The 17,204-nt window shown below is 44.8% G+C and overlaps 1 protein-coding gene across 2 annotated transcripts in view; it reads left to right on the forward strand.

The window, feature by feature from the left end:
* The window catches only part of LOC122555590 (lysozyme C-like), a 37,458-nt gene extending 26,707 nt beyond the window's left edge, over positions 1-10,751 (forward strand). For both annotated transcript variants that reach the window (XM_043701618.2, XM_043701617.2), the window contains one exon: positions 10,528-10,751. In XM_043701618.2, coding sequence (XP_043557553.2) covers positions 10,528-10,603 — 76 coding nt within the window. In that variant the 3' untranslated portion in view covers positions 10,604-10,751. The remainder of the gene's footprint in view (positions 1-10,527) is intronic.
* The last annotated feature ends 6,453 nt before the right edge of the window (positions 10,752-17,204 follow it).

The raw sequence follows: 17,204 nt of genomic DNA on the forward strand, positions 1-17,204 counted from the left end.
AGACTGACTGGTCTGTAATTGCCGGGGATTTCCCTATTTCCTTTCTTGAAGAGAGGAATTACATTTGCCTCTCTCCAGTCCTCAGGTATGACTCCAGTGGAGAGCGAGGATGCAAAGATCTTCGCAAGTGGCGAAGCAATTGCATTTCTCACTTCCCAAAGCAGCCGAGGACAAATCTGGTCTGGCCCTGGCGACTTGTCAATCTTAATGTTTGTTAAAATTTTCAACACATCAGCTTTCTCAGTCTCTATCCGTCCCAGCATGCTTACCTGCTCCTCAATGGTTTCATTCACTACAAGGTCCTTTTCTTTAGTAAGGACAGAAGCAAAATACTCATTTAGGGCTTCCCCTACCTCCTCAGACTCTATACACAAATTCCCTATGCTATCCCTGATCGGCCCTACTCTTTCTTTGATCATTCTCTTATTCCTCACATAAGTGTAAAATGCCTTTGGACTCTCCCTAATTCTTCCTGCCAAGCCTTTCTCGTGTCCCCTCCTGGCTCTCCTCAGACCATTTTTGAGCTCCTTCCTCTCCTGCCTGTAATCCTCTAGAGCTGAGCTTGACCCTAGCTTCCTCCACCTTATGTAAGCTACCTTCTTCCTTTTGACGAGAAGGTCCTCCGCTCTCGTCATCCAAGGTTCCTTTATCTTACCCCTTCTTGCCTGTCTCAGAGGGACATATTTATTCATCACTCACAACAACTGTTCCTTAAACAGTCTCCACATGTCTATAGTGCCCTTTCCATGGAACAATTGCTCCCAGTCCATGCTTCCCAACGCACGTCTGATAGTATCATAGTTTCCTTTTCCCCAATGAAATTTCCTCCCATTGTGCCTGCTTGTCTCCTTCTCCATAGCTATGCAGAATGTGAGGCAGTTGTGGCCACTATCACCAAAATGCTCTCTCACTGCAAAAAGGGTTGAAGGTGTTAGCCCCCTGTGTTCTCTGTCTATGCCATGATATTTAGATTGATTCTAATCTAACAAGTGAGATAACGGAGTTTTACATGAATTCATGCAATTTTTGAGCAAAGTACAATGTAACTCTGCAAGTACAAATTCACCCCACAAAATATATGTGTGCATGTAGGTCTTTGTCTGTCTGTGTGTGTGTATCTGTCTGGGTTGGGGGTTGTGAGTGTGAGAAAGTGTATGTGTTTGTGTAGTGAATGCAGAGTGTCTTAAGTCTGTGAGGGGGTGCATGTGTGAGTGTGGGAGTGTGTGTGTCTATAAGGGTGTGTGTGGGTGTCTGTGTGCGCGTCTGTGTATATGTGTGTCCGTGTGTGTGTGTATAGGAGTGCCTGGGTGTGTGTGAGAGTGGGTGTGTGTGAGAGTGTGTGTGTGTAGGAGTATCTGTGTGTGTGTGTATAGTGTAATGGTGGTCACCTGTAATGTGACATGAACCCAAGGTCCCGGTTGAGGTCCTCCCTATGGGTACCGAACTGAGCTATCAGCCTCTGCTCGGCCACTTTTCTCTGCTGCCTGTCCCGAAATCCGCCCTTGGAGGATGGTCACCCGAAGGTCCAAGGCTGAATGTCCTGGACCACTGAAGTGTTCCCCAACTGGGAGGGAACCCTCCTGTCTGTTGATTGTCGTGCGGTGCCCATTCATCCGTTGTTGTAGCCTTTGCTCGGTTTCCCCAATGTACCATGCCTCCAGGCATCCCTGCCTGCAATGTATAAGATAGACAACATTGGCTGAGTCACATGAGTACCTGGAAATGTGTTGCTGGAAAAGCGCAGCAGGTCAGGCAGCATCCAGGGAACAGGAGAATCAACGTTTCGGGCATAAGCCCTTCTTCAGGAATGGCTTATGCCCGAAACGTTGATTCTCCTGTTCCCTGGATGCTGCCTGACCTACTGCGCTTTTCCAGCAACACATTTCCAGCTCTGATCTCCAGCATCTGCAGACCTCACTTTCTCCTCACATGAGTACCTGCCATGTACAAGGTGGGAGGTGTTCCCACGTGTAATAGTGGTATCTATGTCCACAATCTGACACGTCTTGCAGCGTCCACCGTGACAGGGTTGTATGGAGTTGTCCTGAGAGCCGGGCAGTTTGCTACGAACAATGATCTGTTTGAGGTTTGGCGGTTGTTTAAAGGCAAGTAGTGGAGATGTGGGGAAGGTCTTGGTGAGGTGCTCATCCTCATTGATAATGTGTTGCAGGTCACGAAGAACATGGTGTAGTTTTTCAGCTCCTGGGAAATACTGAACAACGAAGGATACCCTGTCAGTTGCAGCCCGTGTCTGTCTCCTGAGGAGGTCATTACGGTTCCTTGTTGTGGCACGTTGGGACTGGCGGCCGATGAGTTGGGCATCGTACCCCATTCTTGTGAGGGCATCCTTGAGTACTTCCAGGTGTCTGTCATGTTCCTCCTCAACTGAGCAGATCCGGTGTATGCGTAGGGCTTGTCCATAGGGGATGGATGTTTTAATATGTTTTGGATTGTGATTACACATGAAAGAAGTGAAACTGTCATGGTATTCTAACAGATGAAAGGCTTAACAGACAATCAATTTTTCAATGTATAATTTCAGTTACATCACACTGTAAATTTTTGCTATAAATTCTGTGTGTTAGGATCGAGCTCTCCACTACCACCTGATGAAGGAGTGGCGCTCCGAAAGCTAGTGTGCTTCTAATTAAATCTGTTGGAGTATAACCTGGTGTTGTATGATTTTTAACTTTGTACACCCCAGTCCATCTCCAAATCACGTTACAGGAAGGATGTGTATCATAGAGCCTGTTACAGTGGTTATATACCGTAGAGAATGACACAATGGGGTGTGTGTTTTGGAAGGCTGCTGTCTAACATACTGGCCAGCTCTGGTGAACTGGTCACGGACATGTGGTGAATTGATGCTCATCATTGGGAGAAAGATTTTAGCCTGATGGACATTAGGAGCATGCGGCAGCCCAATACAGGTGAGGCTCTGAGACTGTGTCTGAAGTAAATCAGGAGAAACATTCCCAAAGTTGCTGTAAATTAATGGGGAAGATGTTCCCATTGAATGAGGTGTGATTATTTTGGCATTGTATCAGCTCTTCAAACATAAACATCAAGATGGAGTCCAAACTGAAAATAAGAGTCAAAGAATATCATAAAACAATTGTCTACCTTTCAAATCGATTACAGACATCAGTCTGCTCTGAACTGTGTCACTTAACAGATGACGATATTGATGATGGATGCCTGCTGTTATATTATCTCGGCCAGTAATATTGACAACCCTTTTACCTTCCTTAGTGGTGGTGGACAATTAAACGACTGAGTGGAGCTGGAAGCTGCACAAATATATCCATCCTAAATAATGTGGGTGCCTAGCATCAGTACAAAGGATAAGGCTGAAGCATTTGAACCAATCTTCAGCTAGAAGTGCCGAGTTGGTGATCCATCTCAGACTCCTCCAGAGTTCCTCAAGGTCACTGATGCCAGTCTTCAGCCAATTCGATTCAATCCACGTGATATCAAGAAACAGTTAGAGGCACTGGATATTGCAAAAGCTATGGGGCCTGACAACTTTCCAGTCTTGGTACTGAAGACTTGTGCTCGAGAACCTGCCGCTCCCCTCGCTAAGCTCATCTCATACAGTTACAACACTGGCACCTACCCAACAATGTGTGAAATTGCCCAGGAATGTAAGAAACATGAAAATCAGGACAAATCCATCCCAGTCTTCTCTTGATCATCAGTAAAGTGATGGAAGGTGTCATCAACAGCGCTATCAGGCAACACCTACTCAGCAATAACCTGCTAGTGACGCCCAGTTTGGGTTCCACCAGGGCCACTCAGCTCCTGACCTCAAACATGGACAAAAGAACTGAATCCCAGAGGGTGAGGGGAGAGTGACTGTCCTTGAGATCAAGGCTGCATTTGATCTCGTGTGGCATCAAGAAGACTGAGCATAACTGGAGTCAGTGTGAAACCAGGGGCATATGGGGCACATAGAAAGATGGTTGCATTTGTTGGAGTGTTCCATCCAGGACAAAGCAGCCCACTTGACTGGCACCACACCTAAAAGCATTCACTCCCTCCAACACTGATGGTCAGGAGCAGCAGAGCATCTGCAAGGTGTACTGCAGTAATTCACCAACGTCCCTTAGACAGCACCTTCCAAACCGAGTCACCACAGCCACACAATCTCGAAGGACAAGGACAGCAAATACATGGAAATACCACCCCCTGCAAGTTCCTCACCATCCTGACTTAGAAACATTTGGTGTTACTTCAGTGTCACGAGGTCAAAATCCTGTAGCTCCCTCCTCAACAGCATTGAAGGTTTAGAATTAGAATTTGGTTTTATTGTCACATGTACTCAAATACAAATGTGCAGGTGTACAGTGAAAATTGTATAATGTCGCCATACATGTTGTCATCTTCAGTACAAAGGACCTAGTTACAATACTTCAATACTAAAGTAGATTAGGTACAAAAACAGAGAAATCAGGAAAAAATGCGAGAAGTTCTACGCCACACTAACAGGAATCCGATTCACGAGAGAAGAAGAAAAGGATAACCAACTCCCATTCCTAGACGTGATGGTACAGAGAACACCGAACGGAGAATTCACCACAAAGGTATACAGGAAAGCCACACACACAGACCAAGTCCTGAACTATGAAAGCAACCACCCCAACACACACAAATGAAGTTGCATCAAGACACTATTCAAAAGGGCCACAACACACTGCAGCACACCAGAACTGCAAAAAGAGGAAGAGGAACACCTCTGTACAAGGTATTCGCCAAAAACGGATACCCGCGCAATTTCATCAACAGATGCCTAAGGGAAAGACAACGGAACGAGGACCTGCCGCAACCCAAAGGACTAGCCACATTACCATACATCAGGAGCATTTCCGAACTGACAGCCAGACTATTGCGACCACTAGGACTTATAACAGCACACAAACCAACAGCCACCCTCAGACAACAACTCACCAGAACGAAGGACCCGATACCCAGCATGAGCAAAACTAATTTAGTGTACAAAATCCCATGCAAGGACTGCACAAAACACTATATAGGACAAACAGGAAGACGGCTAACGATCCGCATCCATGAACACCAACTAGCCACGAAACGACACAACCAGCTATCCATAGTAGCCACACACGCAGACGACAAGCAACATGAATTTGACTGGGACAACACTACCATTATAGGGCAAGCCAAACAAAGAACAGCCAGGGAATTCCTAGAAGCATGGCACTCATCCACAAACTCCATCAACAAACACATCGACCTGGACCTAATATACCGGCCACTACAGCGGACAGCTGAAACTGACAACCAGAAGCGGTAGGGACAGGCCACTATAAATGCCGGAGGAAACACCACAGAAGCGCTTCACAGGAGGCTCCCAAGCACTGAGGATGTCACCTAGACAGGGGACGAAATGTTTGCAACAAAAATTTCCAGCTCGGCGAACAGAACCACAACAACATTGGGACTGGTTCTGGGGGAGGTGGGACTATTATAACTTGGATGGTCTACACCTGGGCTGGACTGGAACCTTGGGGGTGTCCTTAGGGGTGCTTTTGCTAACGCTGTTGGGAGGGTTTAAACTAATGTGGCAGGGAAATGGGAACCAAATGAGAAGGTTCGTGGACAGTAAAGTGGTAGTAACTAAAGCCTGTAAGGAACTAGATCATGAAGTCAACGTGACAATGGGGAAGAGTAGGCAGACAACAGATGATGGATGCAGTGGAACTGTGGTCAATGTTTGTTTCAATGCAAAAAGTGTAGTAGGTAAGGCAAATTAACTTAAGGCTTGGATTAGTACCTGGAATATGATGTCACTGCTATTACTGTGACTTGGTTGAGGAAAGGACATGATTGGCAACTGAATATCCCAGGATATCAATGCTTCAGGCGGAATACAGAGGGAGGTAATGGGGTGGAGGAGTTGCATTACTGGTCAGAGAGGATATCCCAGCTGGGCTGAAGGAGGGCACTATGGAGGACTGAAGCAGTGAGGCAATATGGGCAGAGCTCAGATATAGAAAGGGTGCAGTAACAATGTTGGTACTGTACTACACGCCCCCTAACAGCGAGTGTGAGACAGAGGTACAAATATCTACACATATTATGGAAAGATGAAACAGCAACAGAGTGGTGGTGATGGAGATTTTAATTTTCCCAACATTGACTGGCATTCACTTAGTGTTAGAGGTCTAGATGGAACAGAATTTGTAAGAAGCATCTAAGAGGGTTTTATAGAGCAGTATGTAAATAGTCCAACTCGGGAAGGGGCCATACTGGACCTGGTGTTAGGGAATGTGCCCGGCCAGGTGGTTGATTTTTCAGTTGGGGATTATTTTGGGAATAGTGATCACAATTCCGTGAATTTTAGAATACTCATGGACAAAGACGAGAGTGGTCAGAAAGAACAAAGACCAAAGAACAATGAAAATTTACAGCTCAGGAACTGGTCCTTCAGCACTCCAAGCCTGTACCGATCCAAATCCACTGTCTAAACTTATCATCCAATTCCTAAGCATCTGTATCCTCTGCTCCCCACCTACTCATGCATCTGTCCAGATGCACCTTAAATGAAACTACCATGCCTGCCTCTATTACCTCTGCTGGCAATGTGTTCCAGGCACCTACCACCCTCTGTGTAAAGTACTTTCCGTGTTTTTCCCCTTAAACTTTTCTCCTCTCACCTTGAAAGCATAACTTCTTGTTACTCAATCCTTCATCCTGGGAAAAAGCTCTCTACCTACCCTGCCTATATCCTTCATGATTTTGAGAAGTGCATATACTTTAATGCAAGGAGTATAGTGTGTAAGGCAGATGAACTTAGGGCTTGGTTTGGTGCCTGGGAGTATGGCATTATTGCGATCTCAGAGACTTGGTTGAAGGGAGGGCATGATGATTGGCAACTAAATGTTCCAGGATATAGATGCTTCATACGAGATAGGGAGAGAAGTAAAAGGGAGGGGAGGATTTGCATTGCTGGTCAGGGATGATATCACGGCTGTGCTAAAGGAGGACACTATGGAGGGCTTGAGCAGTGAGGCATTATGGGTGGAGCTGAGAAATAAGAAGGGTGTAGTTACCTTGTTGGGTCTGTACTACAGGCCTCCCAACAGTGAACGTGAGGCAGAAGAACAAATAGATAAACAGATTATGGAAAGATAGGTCAGGTGAATTGGCCATGCTAAATTGCCCGTAGTGTTAGATAAAGGGGTAAATGTAGGGGAATGGGTGGGTTGCACTTCGGCAGGTCGGTGTGGACTTGTTGGGCCGAAGGGCCTGTTTCCACACTGGAAGTAATCTAATATAGAGGCAAAGGGTAGTGGTGATGGGAGATTTTAATTTTCCCAACATTGACTGGGATACACTTGGTGTCAGAGGTCTGGATGGGGCAGAATTTGTAAGGAGCATCCAGGAACATTTTCTGGGGTAGTATGTCAATAGTCCAATGAGTGAAGGGGACATATTGGACCTGGTGTTGGGGAATGAGCCAGGCCAGGTAGTAGAAGTTGCACTGGGGGATTTCTTTGGGAATGGTGACCACAGTTCTGTAAGTTTTAGAATATTCGTAGACAAAGATAAGATTGGTCCTAAGGGAAGAGTACAAAACTGGGCCAAGGCCAATTATATCAAAATTTGGCAGGAGCTGGGAAAGGTGGATTGAACACAGCTATTTGAAGGGAAATCCACATTTGATATGTGGGAGGCTTTCAAAGATAGGTTGAAGATAGTGCCCATCACGGTGCCATGGTCCTCCCCTGGTGAGCCAAAACGGTATACCTGTTTTGGAGGGAGATGAGCACAGGGGACACCTGCACTGCCTTCCTACTCTTCCTCTGCCTTTTGATCAGCTATTCCCTGTCTACCTCAGTAATCCTAATCTGCTGTGTGACCAATTCACTAAATGTGCTGACAAAGACCCCCTCAGCATGCTCCATAATGAGTCCCTCCGCCATGCTCCAGAGCCATCATACAGTCAAACAAGATCTGCAGCCGGACACACTTCTTGTAAGGAAGAGTGCTAAACTGGGGGAAGGCAAACTGTAGCAAAATTCGGCAGGAGTTTGGGAACGTAGATAGAGAGCAGCTCTTCAAAGGTAAATCCACATTTGACGTGTGGGAGGCTTTTAAAGAGAAACTGATTAAAGTGCAGGACAGACATATCCCTGTGAAAATGAGGGATAGAAATGGCAAGATTAGGGAACCATGGATGAGAGGTGAAACTGTGAGACTAGCTAAGAGGATAAAGGAAGCATATATAAGGTCTAGGCGACTGAAAACAGATGAAGCTTTGGAAGAATATCGGGAATGTAGGACCAATCTGAAATGAGGAATTAAGAGGGTTAACATGGGCCATGAAATATCTTTAGCAAACAGGGTTAAGGAAAATCCCAAATTCTTTTATTCGTATATAAGGGGAAGAGGGTAACTAGAGAAAGGGTTGGCCCACTCAAGAACAAAAGAGGAAAGATATGCATGGAGTCAGAGAAAATGGGTGAGATTCGTAATGAGTACTTTGTATCGGTATTCACCAGATGTTGAGATAAGGGATAGATCTTTGATTACTCTTGGTCAAGTTGGCATAAAGAGGAAGGAAGCGTTATGTATTCTAAAAGACATTAAGGTAGACAAGTCCCCAGGTCCAGATGGGATCTATCCCAGGTCACTGAGGGAAAGAAGAGAGGTAATAGTTGGGGCTCTAACATATACCTTTGCAGTATCCTTGAACACAGGCGAGATCCCGGAGAACTGGAGAATTGCTAATGTTGTCCCCTTAGTTAAGAAGGGTAGCAGGACTAATCCAGGTAATTATAGACCAGTAAGCCTGACATCAAAATAGGGAAGCTTCTGGAAAAGATACTGAGGAATAGGATCTATTTACATTTGGAAGAAAATGGGCTTATCAGTGATAGGCAACAGGGCTTTGTGCAGGGATGGTCATGACTTACCAACTTAATAGAATTCTTTGAAGAGGTGACAAAGTTGATTGATGAGGGACGGGCTGTAGATGTCATGTACATGGACTTCAGTATGAAGTTTGATAAGGTTCCACATGGTAGGCTGATGGAGAAAGTGAAGTTGTATGGGGTCCTGGGTGCATTAGCTAGATGGATGGAGAACAGGCTGGGCAACAGGAGACAGAGAGTAGTAGTGGAAGGGAGTTTCACAAAATGGAGACCTGTGACCAGTGGCTAGGACCACTGTTGTTTGTGATATATATGCATGTTGTGGAGGAAGGTACAGGTGGTCTGATTAGCAAGTTTGCAGATGACACTAAGATTGGTGGAGTATCAGATAGTGAAGGGGACTGTCAGAGAATGCAGCAGAAAATAGATGGATTAGAGAGTTGGGTGGAGAAATGACAGATAGAGTTCAGCCTGGGCAAATGCGAGGTGATGCATTTTTGAAGATCCAATTCTAGAGTGAACTATATGGTAAACTGAAAATCCTTGGGGAAAATTGATGTACAGAGAGATCTGAGTGTTCAGGTCGATTGTACCCTGAAAGTGGCAACGCAGGCCGATAGAGTGGTCAAGAAGGCACAGGGCATGCTTTCCTTCATTGGACAGAGTATTGAGTAGAAGAATTGGCAGGTCATGTTCCAATTGTATAAGACTTTGGTACGGTCACATTTGGAATATTACGTACGGAGAGGGTGTAGAGGAGGTACACCAGGATATTGCCTGGTATGGAGGGTACAAGCCATGAAAAGATGTTGAGTAAATTAGGATTATTTTCATTCAAAAGATTGAGGTTGAGGGGAGACCTGATTGTGGTCTACAAAATCATGAGTGTTATAGATAGAGTGGATAGCAAGGAGCTTTTTCCCAGAGTGGGTGACTCAATTACTAAGGGTCACGAGTTCAAGGTCAGAGGGGAAATATTTAAGGGAGATATACGTGGAAAGTTCTTCACACAGAGGGTGGTAGGTGCCTAGGATGTGTTGACAGGAGAGGTGGTCGAGGCAGACTGATGGCATCATTTAAGATGTATCAAGACAGATACATGGATGGGCAGGGAAGAGAAGGATGTAAATACTTGGAAAATAGGTGACAGGTTTAGATAGATGATCTGGGTTGGCGCAGGATTGGAGGGCCGGAAGGCCTGTTTCTGTGCTGTAATTCATTTGAACATTTCTCTGTTCCTATATTATAGTTAGTTAGAGCATATTGATGGTCACACTCTGCACATCACCATTGCACGTCGTGTTCCAGGTTTCATTGGATTAATTACAGGCGAAGCTGACTTTGATCACTTTGTCTCACTCCCAGCCATAGCCCGCGTTTATGGCCCAAACAAATCTTCTGTTTCCGTCCCTGGGAAGTACTGTCTCCATTTCACTTACAATTGCACTTTCAACAATTCAGCTGTAGCCTTTGGTCCTTCAGTTGCCACAATATTTCTGCAGCGAATGATTTGCTCCACCGCACCCTCATCTACCTTCGGGAGGGACAGTCCAATACCTTTGGACAATAAAAGCTCACAAAAAGGTTACATCTTACTGACTGACATCATGTTTCTGATGCTTTGGTGTTACAGGGACAGCTGGATCAAGAACTGCAACAGGACATCATTTGATGACTACTATGAAAATTGTGATATAGATTTTAATTAATAATCAGATCTGGATCTGAAGTCTTCATCAAAATCTGGCCGCTTTGACACCTTTCAGCCTGGAATCATTTCTGTTTCTCGACTGTATGTTGCTCATGTGTTTTGGAATGCAATAAAGAAAGGCTTCTGCTACAGATGATCAAAACAAATGCAAGCAAATATCAAAACGCACGCCGTTCCTTTAAATAATGGAGCTAATTCTGGGGGGTGGAGTCTCAGCTGGAATGAAATGTTATGGAAATTTGTTTTCCCGATTGGAAGAGATATTGGGGTGACTTGAGAATTCATAGATGATGAAGGATGCCAGCAAAATGTGTAGGGAGGTGATGGGCCTGGTTGATGTATTGCTAAATTATTAATCTTGCGACCCAAGTTAGAAACCTGCTATGGCAGTGGAGTTTCAGTTCAATAAATATATGGGATGAAAAGTCTAATATTGGCTATGAATCCATTACCAATTGTTGGAAAAACTCATCTGGTTCACTCATATCCTTTAAGGAAGGAAACTGCCATCTTTACCTGATCTGGCCTCCTTGTGACTTTAGACAGACAGAAATGGGGTTGACACTTTACTGCCCTTTGGGCAATTAGAGATAAGCAATAAGTGCTGGCCTGGCCTATGACACCCATATCCCTCCTAACATTTCTTATTCATGTGTTCATTCAAAAGTCTTTTAAACGTTGTAACTGTACTGGCCTCCACCACTTCTTCTGGAAGGTCATTCCACCAAGGAGCCATTTTCTGTGTAAAATAAAGTGAACTTCATGTCTTTTTTAAATCTGTCTCCTCTCACCTTAAAAATATTCCCCTTATTCTTGAAATCCCCCACCCTCAGGAAAAGATTCTTGCCATTCACCTTATCGATGCCCCTTATGATTTTATACACCTCTATAAGATCAACCTCCAGTGAGAAAAGCCCCAGCCTATCCAGCCACTCCTTATAATTCAAACGCTCCATACCCAACAATATTTTGGTTAATCTCTTCTGAACCCTCTTCAGCTCAGTAATATCCTTCCCATAACAGGGTGAGCTGAATGAGACACAGTAAGCCAGAAGAGGCCTCACCAATATCCTGTACAATCTCACCATGACTTCCCGACTCCTAGACTCAAAGGTCTGAGCAATAAAGGCAAACATGTCAAATGCCTTCTTAAATACTCTATCTGTACGTGAAGTAACTCCAAAGAATTATGCACCTGAAACCCAAGGTCTCTCTGTTCTACAGCACTACCCAAGGCCCTAATTTTAATTGTATACATTCTGCCCATGTTTGCTTGACCAAAATGCAATATTTATCTATATTAAACTACATTTGCCATTCTGCAGCTCATTGAACCAATCAATCAAGATCTCTTCATAATCCTAGACAACCTCCTTTGCTGTCCACTATACCACCAATCTTGGTGTCATCTGCAAATTTACTAACCATTTGATTTGTTGTTACTTGTACCTAAGTACAGTGAAAAGCTTTGTTTATGGGCAGTACAGGCAGATCATAGTAAGCAAGGACATACAGATCATAGGGTGAAAAATAAGTTGGACAGTGTAAGTTACACAGGTACACCACACAGAATGCACAGGATCAATATTAACGAGATCAACATTTGAAGTTAGAGAGATCTATTCAGCCTTCTAATAATGGCAGGGAAGAAGCTGTTCCTGAACTGGTTGGTGCGTGTGTTCAAGCTTCTGTATCTCCTGCCTGATGGAAGACGTTGTTGGAGAGCATTACTGGGGTGTGATGGATCTCTAATGATGTTGGCAGACATTTTGATCAATGGGTGCGTGCTTTGAAAGTAGATAGGATATTTTGAGAGATTATTCTGCTGGAGGAGTTTAAAAACTCACTTCCAGAGATGGTAAGAATTCACGTGGAGGAACAAAAAGTTCAGGAAGTGAGAAGGGCAGCAGAATTAGCAGAGGAGTACATGTTGGTTCATAAGACAAGCTTCAGGCCAGAAGTTTGTCCTATAAGGGATAAAAATTGGGAGAAAGGGGATCCTACACTACTAAACCAAGAGTAGAGAACACTGGTAAGAATTTACCACAGGATAAAACAGAAGCCCAAGAGAATGGAAAGGAGGTGAAAGGCGTCAGGTGTTTCCACTGTGGTAAAGTGGGACACGTAATGACACAGTGCTGGTCGTTAAAGAAAGGCACTATGGGAAAAAATGTGGGAAAAGAAGCTAAGCCAATGGCATTAGTGAAGGTCACAAAGGAGACCCCAAGAAGAGCTGTGGAGCTGCAGGAGAGTGCACAGCCTCGGCAGGGGCTGGCTATGGTGTTAGTACCTGATCTCGATAAAGAATTTTCCTCTGTGCGTAAACCAGAAAGAACTGGGGGGGGGGGACAAGAAATTATAATTTTGAGAGATATAGGATCTAACCAGTTGCTGATAGTAAGGGATGAGTGAATATCCACTCTTTCTGGTCTGTTACCCAAGAGTGTGGTAATTTGTGGGATAGATGGACAGACATTTAGCATTCCCCGATGTAAGATCAGGTTGGAGAGCCAACTCAAGACTGGGGAAGTTACAGTGGGAGTGATTAACAGAGTGTCTGTTCCAGGAATTCAGTTTTTTCTTGGGAATGATTTGGCAGGATCCAAGGTGGGAGTGACATTCCTTGTTGTGGAGAAGCCCAAGGAAGACCAAGAAACTGAGGAGTTAAAACTGAAATATCCTGGTATTTTCCCAGACTGTGTGGTAACCAGATCCCGCTATCATAAGTCACAGCACAAAGCAAAAAATAAAGAGAAAGATGAAGGAGATGAGGTTGTGTTAGTGGATACCCTGTTTGATGTAATGGTGCAGGAAAAACCTGAACAGACAGATGTGTTTAGTCCTGAAAGTCTAAGAAACTTGCAACAGCAAGACAAGACGATAAAAGATATATATGTGGATGCGTACTCTGAAAAGGAGGAAAATAATATTCCGGAGGATTATTATCTGAAAGGTAGAATTCTAAGATGGAAATGGAGACTACTGCAGGTTAGTGCAGAGGAGAAATGGGCCAAAGTGCACCAGGTTGTGTTGTCAGTAGCCTACAGACAGGAAGTGTTACGGGTAGCACATGAACTACCTGTAGGAGGTCACCTCGGATTACGAAAGACTCAGGCCAAGGTAGAAAAACATTTTTATTGGCCTGGAGTGCACAAGGATGTGGTTAAATTTTACCGTACGTGTCATACATGCCAAATGGTAGGTAAGCCACAGGCGGTAATAAAACCAGTACCTTTGTTGCCGATTCCTGCATTTGAACAACCTTTCATGTGGGCTATAATTGGTTGTGTAGGTCCCCTCCCGAGAACTAAAAGTGGGAATCAGTCCTTGTTAATCATAATGGATGTGTCTACCAGATTTCCGGAGGTAACTCCATTACGGAGTATCAAGGCAAAAAGTGTAGTAGAGGAGTCAGTAGCTTTCATCACATGGTATCAGTTACCCAGACAGATTCAGTTGGATCAAGGGTCTAATTTTACTGCTCGGCTGTTTGAGGAGGTTATGGATAGCTTAGGTATAGAACATAGAACATAGAACATAGAAGAATACAGCGCAGTACAGGCCCTTCGGCCCTCGATGTTGCGCCGATCCAAGCCCACCTAACCTACACTAGCCCACTATCCTCCATATGCCTATCCAATGCCCGTTTAAATGCCCATAATGAAGGAGAGTCCACCACTGCTACAGGCAGGGCATTCCATGAACTCACGACTCGCTGAGTAAAGAATCTACCCCTAACATCTGTCCTATACCTACCCCCCCTTAATTTAAAGCTATGCCCCCTTGTAATAGCTGACTCCATACGTGGAAAAAGATTCTCACTGTCGACCCTATCTAAACCCCTAATCATCTTGTACACCTCTATCAAGTCACCCCTAAACCTTCTTTTCTCCAATGAAAACAGCCCCAAGTGCCTCAGCCTTTCCTCATACGATCTTCCTACCATACCAGGCAACATCCTGGTAAACCTCCTCTGCACCCGTTCCAGTGCCTCCACATCCTTCCTATAGTATGGCGACCAAAACTGCACACAATACTCCAGATGCGGCCGCACCAGAGTCTTATACAACTGCAACATTACCTCAGTACTCCGGAACTCAATTCCTCTACCAATAAAATCCAGTACGCCATATGCCTTCTTCACCGCACTATTTACCTGGGTGGCAACTTTCAAAGATTTGTGTACATGGACACCAAGATCTTTCTGCTCATCCGCACTACCAAGTATCCGACCGTTAGCCCAGTACCCCATCTTTTTATTACTCTTACCAAAATGAATCACCTCACACTTAGCTACATTGAACTCCATTTGCCACCTTTCTGCCCAGTTCTGCAGCTTATCAATATCCCGCTGTAACCTGCCACATCCCTCCTCACTGTCTACCACTCCTCCGACTTTCGTATCATCCGCAAACTTGCTCACCCAACCTTCTAACCCCTCCTCCAGGTCATTTATAAAAATGACAAACAGCAATGGTCCCAAAACAGATCCTTGCGGAACACCGCTAGTGACAGCACTCCAAGATGAACCTTTGCCATCAACTACTACCCTCTGTCTTCTTCCAGCCAGCCAACTCCTAATCCAAACCTCCAACTCACTCTCAATGCCATACCTCCGTATTTTTTGCAGTAGTCTACCATGGGGAATCTTATCAAACGCCTTACTAAAATCCATATACACCACATCTACTGCTTTCCCCTCGTCCACCTCCTTAGTCACCTTCTCAAAGAATTCAATAAGGTTTGTGAGGCACGACCTGCCCTTCACAAAACCATGCTGACTATCCTTGATCACATTATTCCTATCCAGATGTTCATAAATCCTATCCCTTACAATTCTCTCTAAGATTTTACCCACAACAGAAGTGAGACTCACCGGCCTAGTTACTAGGGTTATCCCTACTCCCCTTCTTAAACAAGGGAACCACATTTGCTAGCCTCCAATCTTCTGGCACTACTCCTGTAGACAATGAGGACATAAAAATCAAGGCCAATGGCTCCGCAATCTCCTCCCTTGCTTCCCAGAGAATCCTAGGATAAATGCCATCAGGCCCAGGGGACTTATCTATTTTCACCCTTTCCAGGATTTCCAACACCTCTTCTCTACATACCTCAAAGCCATTCATTCTACTTATTTGTGACTCAATATTCACATCGACAACAATGTCCTGTTCCTGAGTGAATACTGATGAAAAGTATTCATTCAGTGTCTCCCCAATCTCTTCAGCCTCCACACGCAACTTCCCACTACTATCCTTGACTGGACCTATTCCTACCCTAGTCATTCTTTTATTCCTGACATACCTATAGAAAGCCTTAGGGTTTTCCCTAATCCTACCAACTAAGGACCTTTCATGTCCCCTCCTTGCTGCTCTTAGCTCTCTCTTCAGGTCCTTCCTGGCTACCTTATAACTCTCAATCGCCCCAATTGAACCTTCACGCCTCATCTTTACATAGGCCGCCCTCTTCCATTTAACAAGGGATTCCAATTCCTTATTAAACCACGGCTCCCTCACACGACCCTTTCCTCCCTGCCTGATGGGTACATACTTATCAAGGACATTCAATAGTTGCTCCTTGAACAAGCTCCACATATCAATTACGCCCTTGCCTTGAAGCTTACTTTTCCAGGCCACACATCCTAAGCCATGCCTCACCGCATCATAATTTCCCTGCCCCCAGCTATAACTCTTGCCCTGTAGTGCACTCTTATCCCTCTCCATCACTAGAGTAAAAGTCACCGAATTGTGGTCACTGTCCCCAAAGTGCTCACCTACCTCTAGTTCTAACACCTGGCCTGGTTCATTACCCAGAACCAAATCCAGTATGGCCTCACCTCTTGTTGGCCTATCTACATATTGTGTCAGGAAACCCTCCTGCATACATTGGACAAACACTGACCCATCTAACGAACTTGAGCTATAGCTTTCCCAATCAATATCAGGAAAGTTAAAGTCCCCCATAACAACCACCCTATTACTTTCACTCTTCTCTTGAATCATCCTCGCAATCCTTTCTTCTACGTTTCTAGGACTATTAGGGGGCCTGTAAAAAACTCCTAACAGGGTGACCTCACCTTTCCTATTCCTAACCTCAGCCCAAACTACCTCTGGTATACAAGCACTTCAAATCCAGTGCGTATCATCCTGAATCCCAGGGAGCTTTAGAAAGGTGGCATCAGACCTTGAAGACCATACTGTCAGGATTACCCTAATAATTGAGGTTAGATTAGATTCCCTACAGTGTGGAAACAGGCCCTTTGGCCCAACCAGTCCACACTGACCCTCCGAAGAGTAACCCACCCAGACCCATTTCCCTCTGACTAATGCACCTAACACAATGGCAATTTAACATGGCCAATTCACCTGACCTGCACATCTTTCGACTGTGGGAGGAAACCGGAGCACCTGGAGGAAACCCACACAGACATAGGGAGAATGTGCAAACTCCACATAGACAGTCACCCAAGGCTGGAATCAAACCTGGGATCCTGGTGCTGTGAGGCAGCAGTGCTAACCACTGAGCCACTGTGCCACCCTAAAAGTATCCCATTTGTATTGTTTGCCATTAAAGATGCCCCAAATTAATCTACTCAGTTT

This window comes from Chiloscyllium plagiosum, unplaced genomic scaffold, assembly GCF_037043375.1.
Source record: "Chiloscyllium plagiosum isolate Xiang-an unplaced genomic scaffold, Cpla_swu_hap1 HiC_scaffold_12, whole genome shotgun sequence".
Classification (NCBI taxonomy): Eukaryota; Metazoa; Chordata; class Chondrichthyes; order Orectolobiformes; family Hemiscylliidae; genus Chiloscyllium; species Chiloscyllium plagiosum.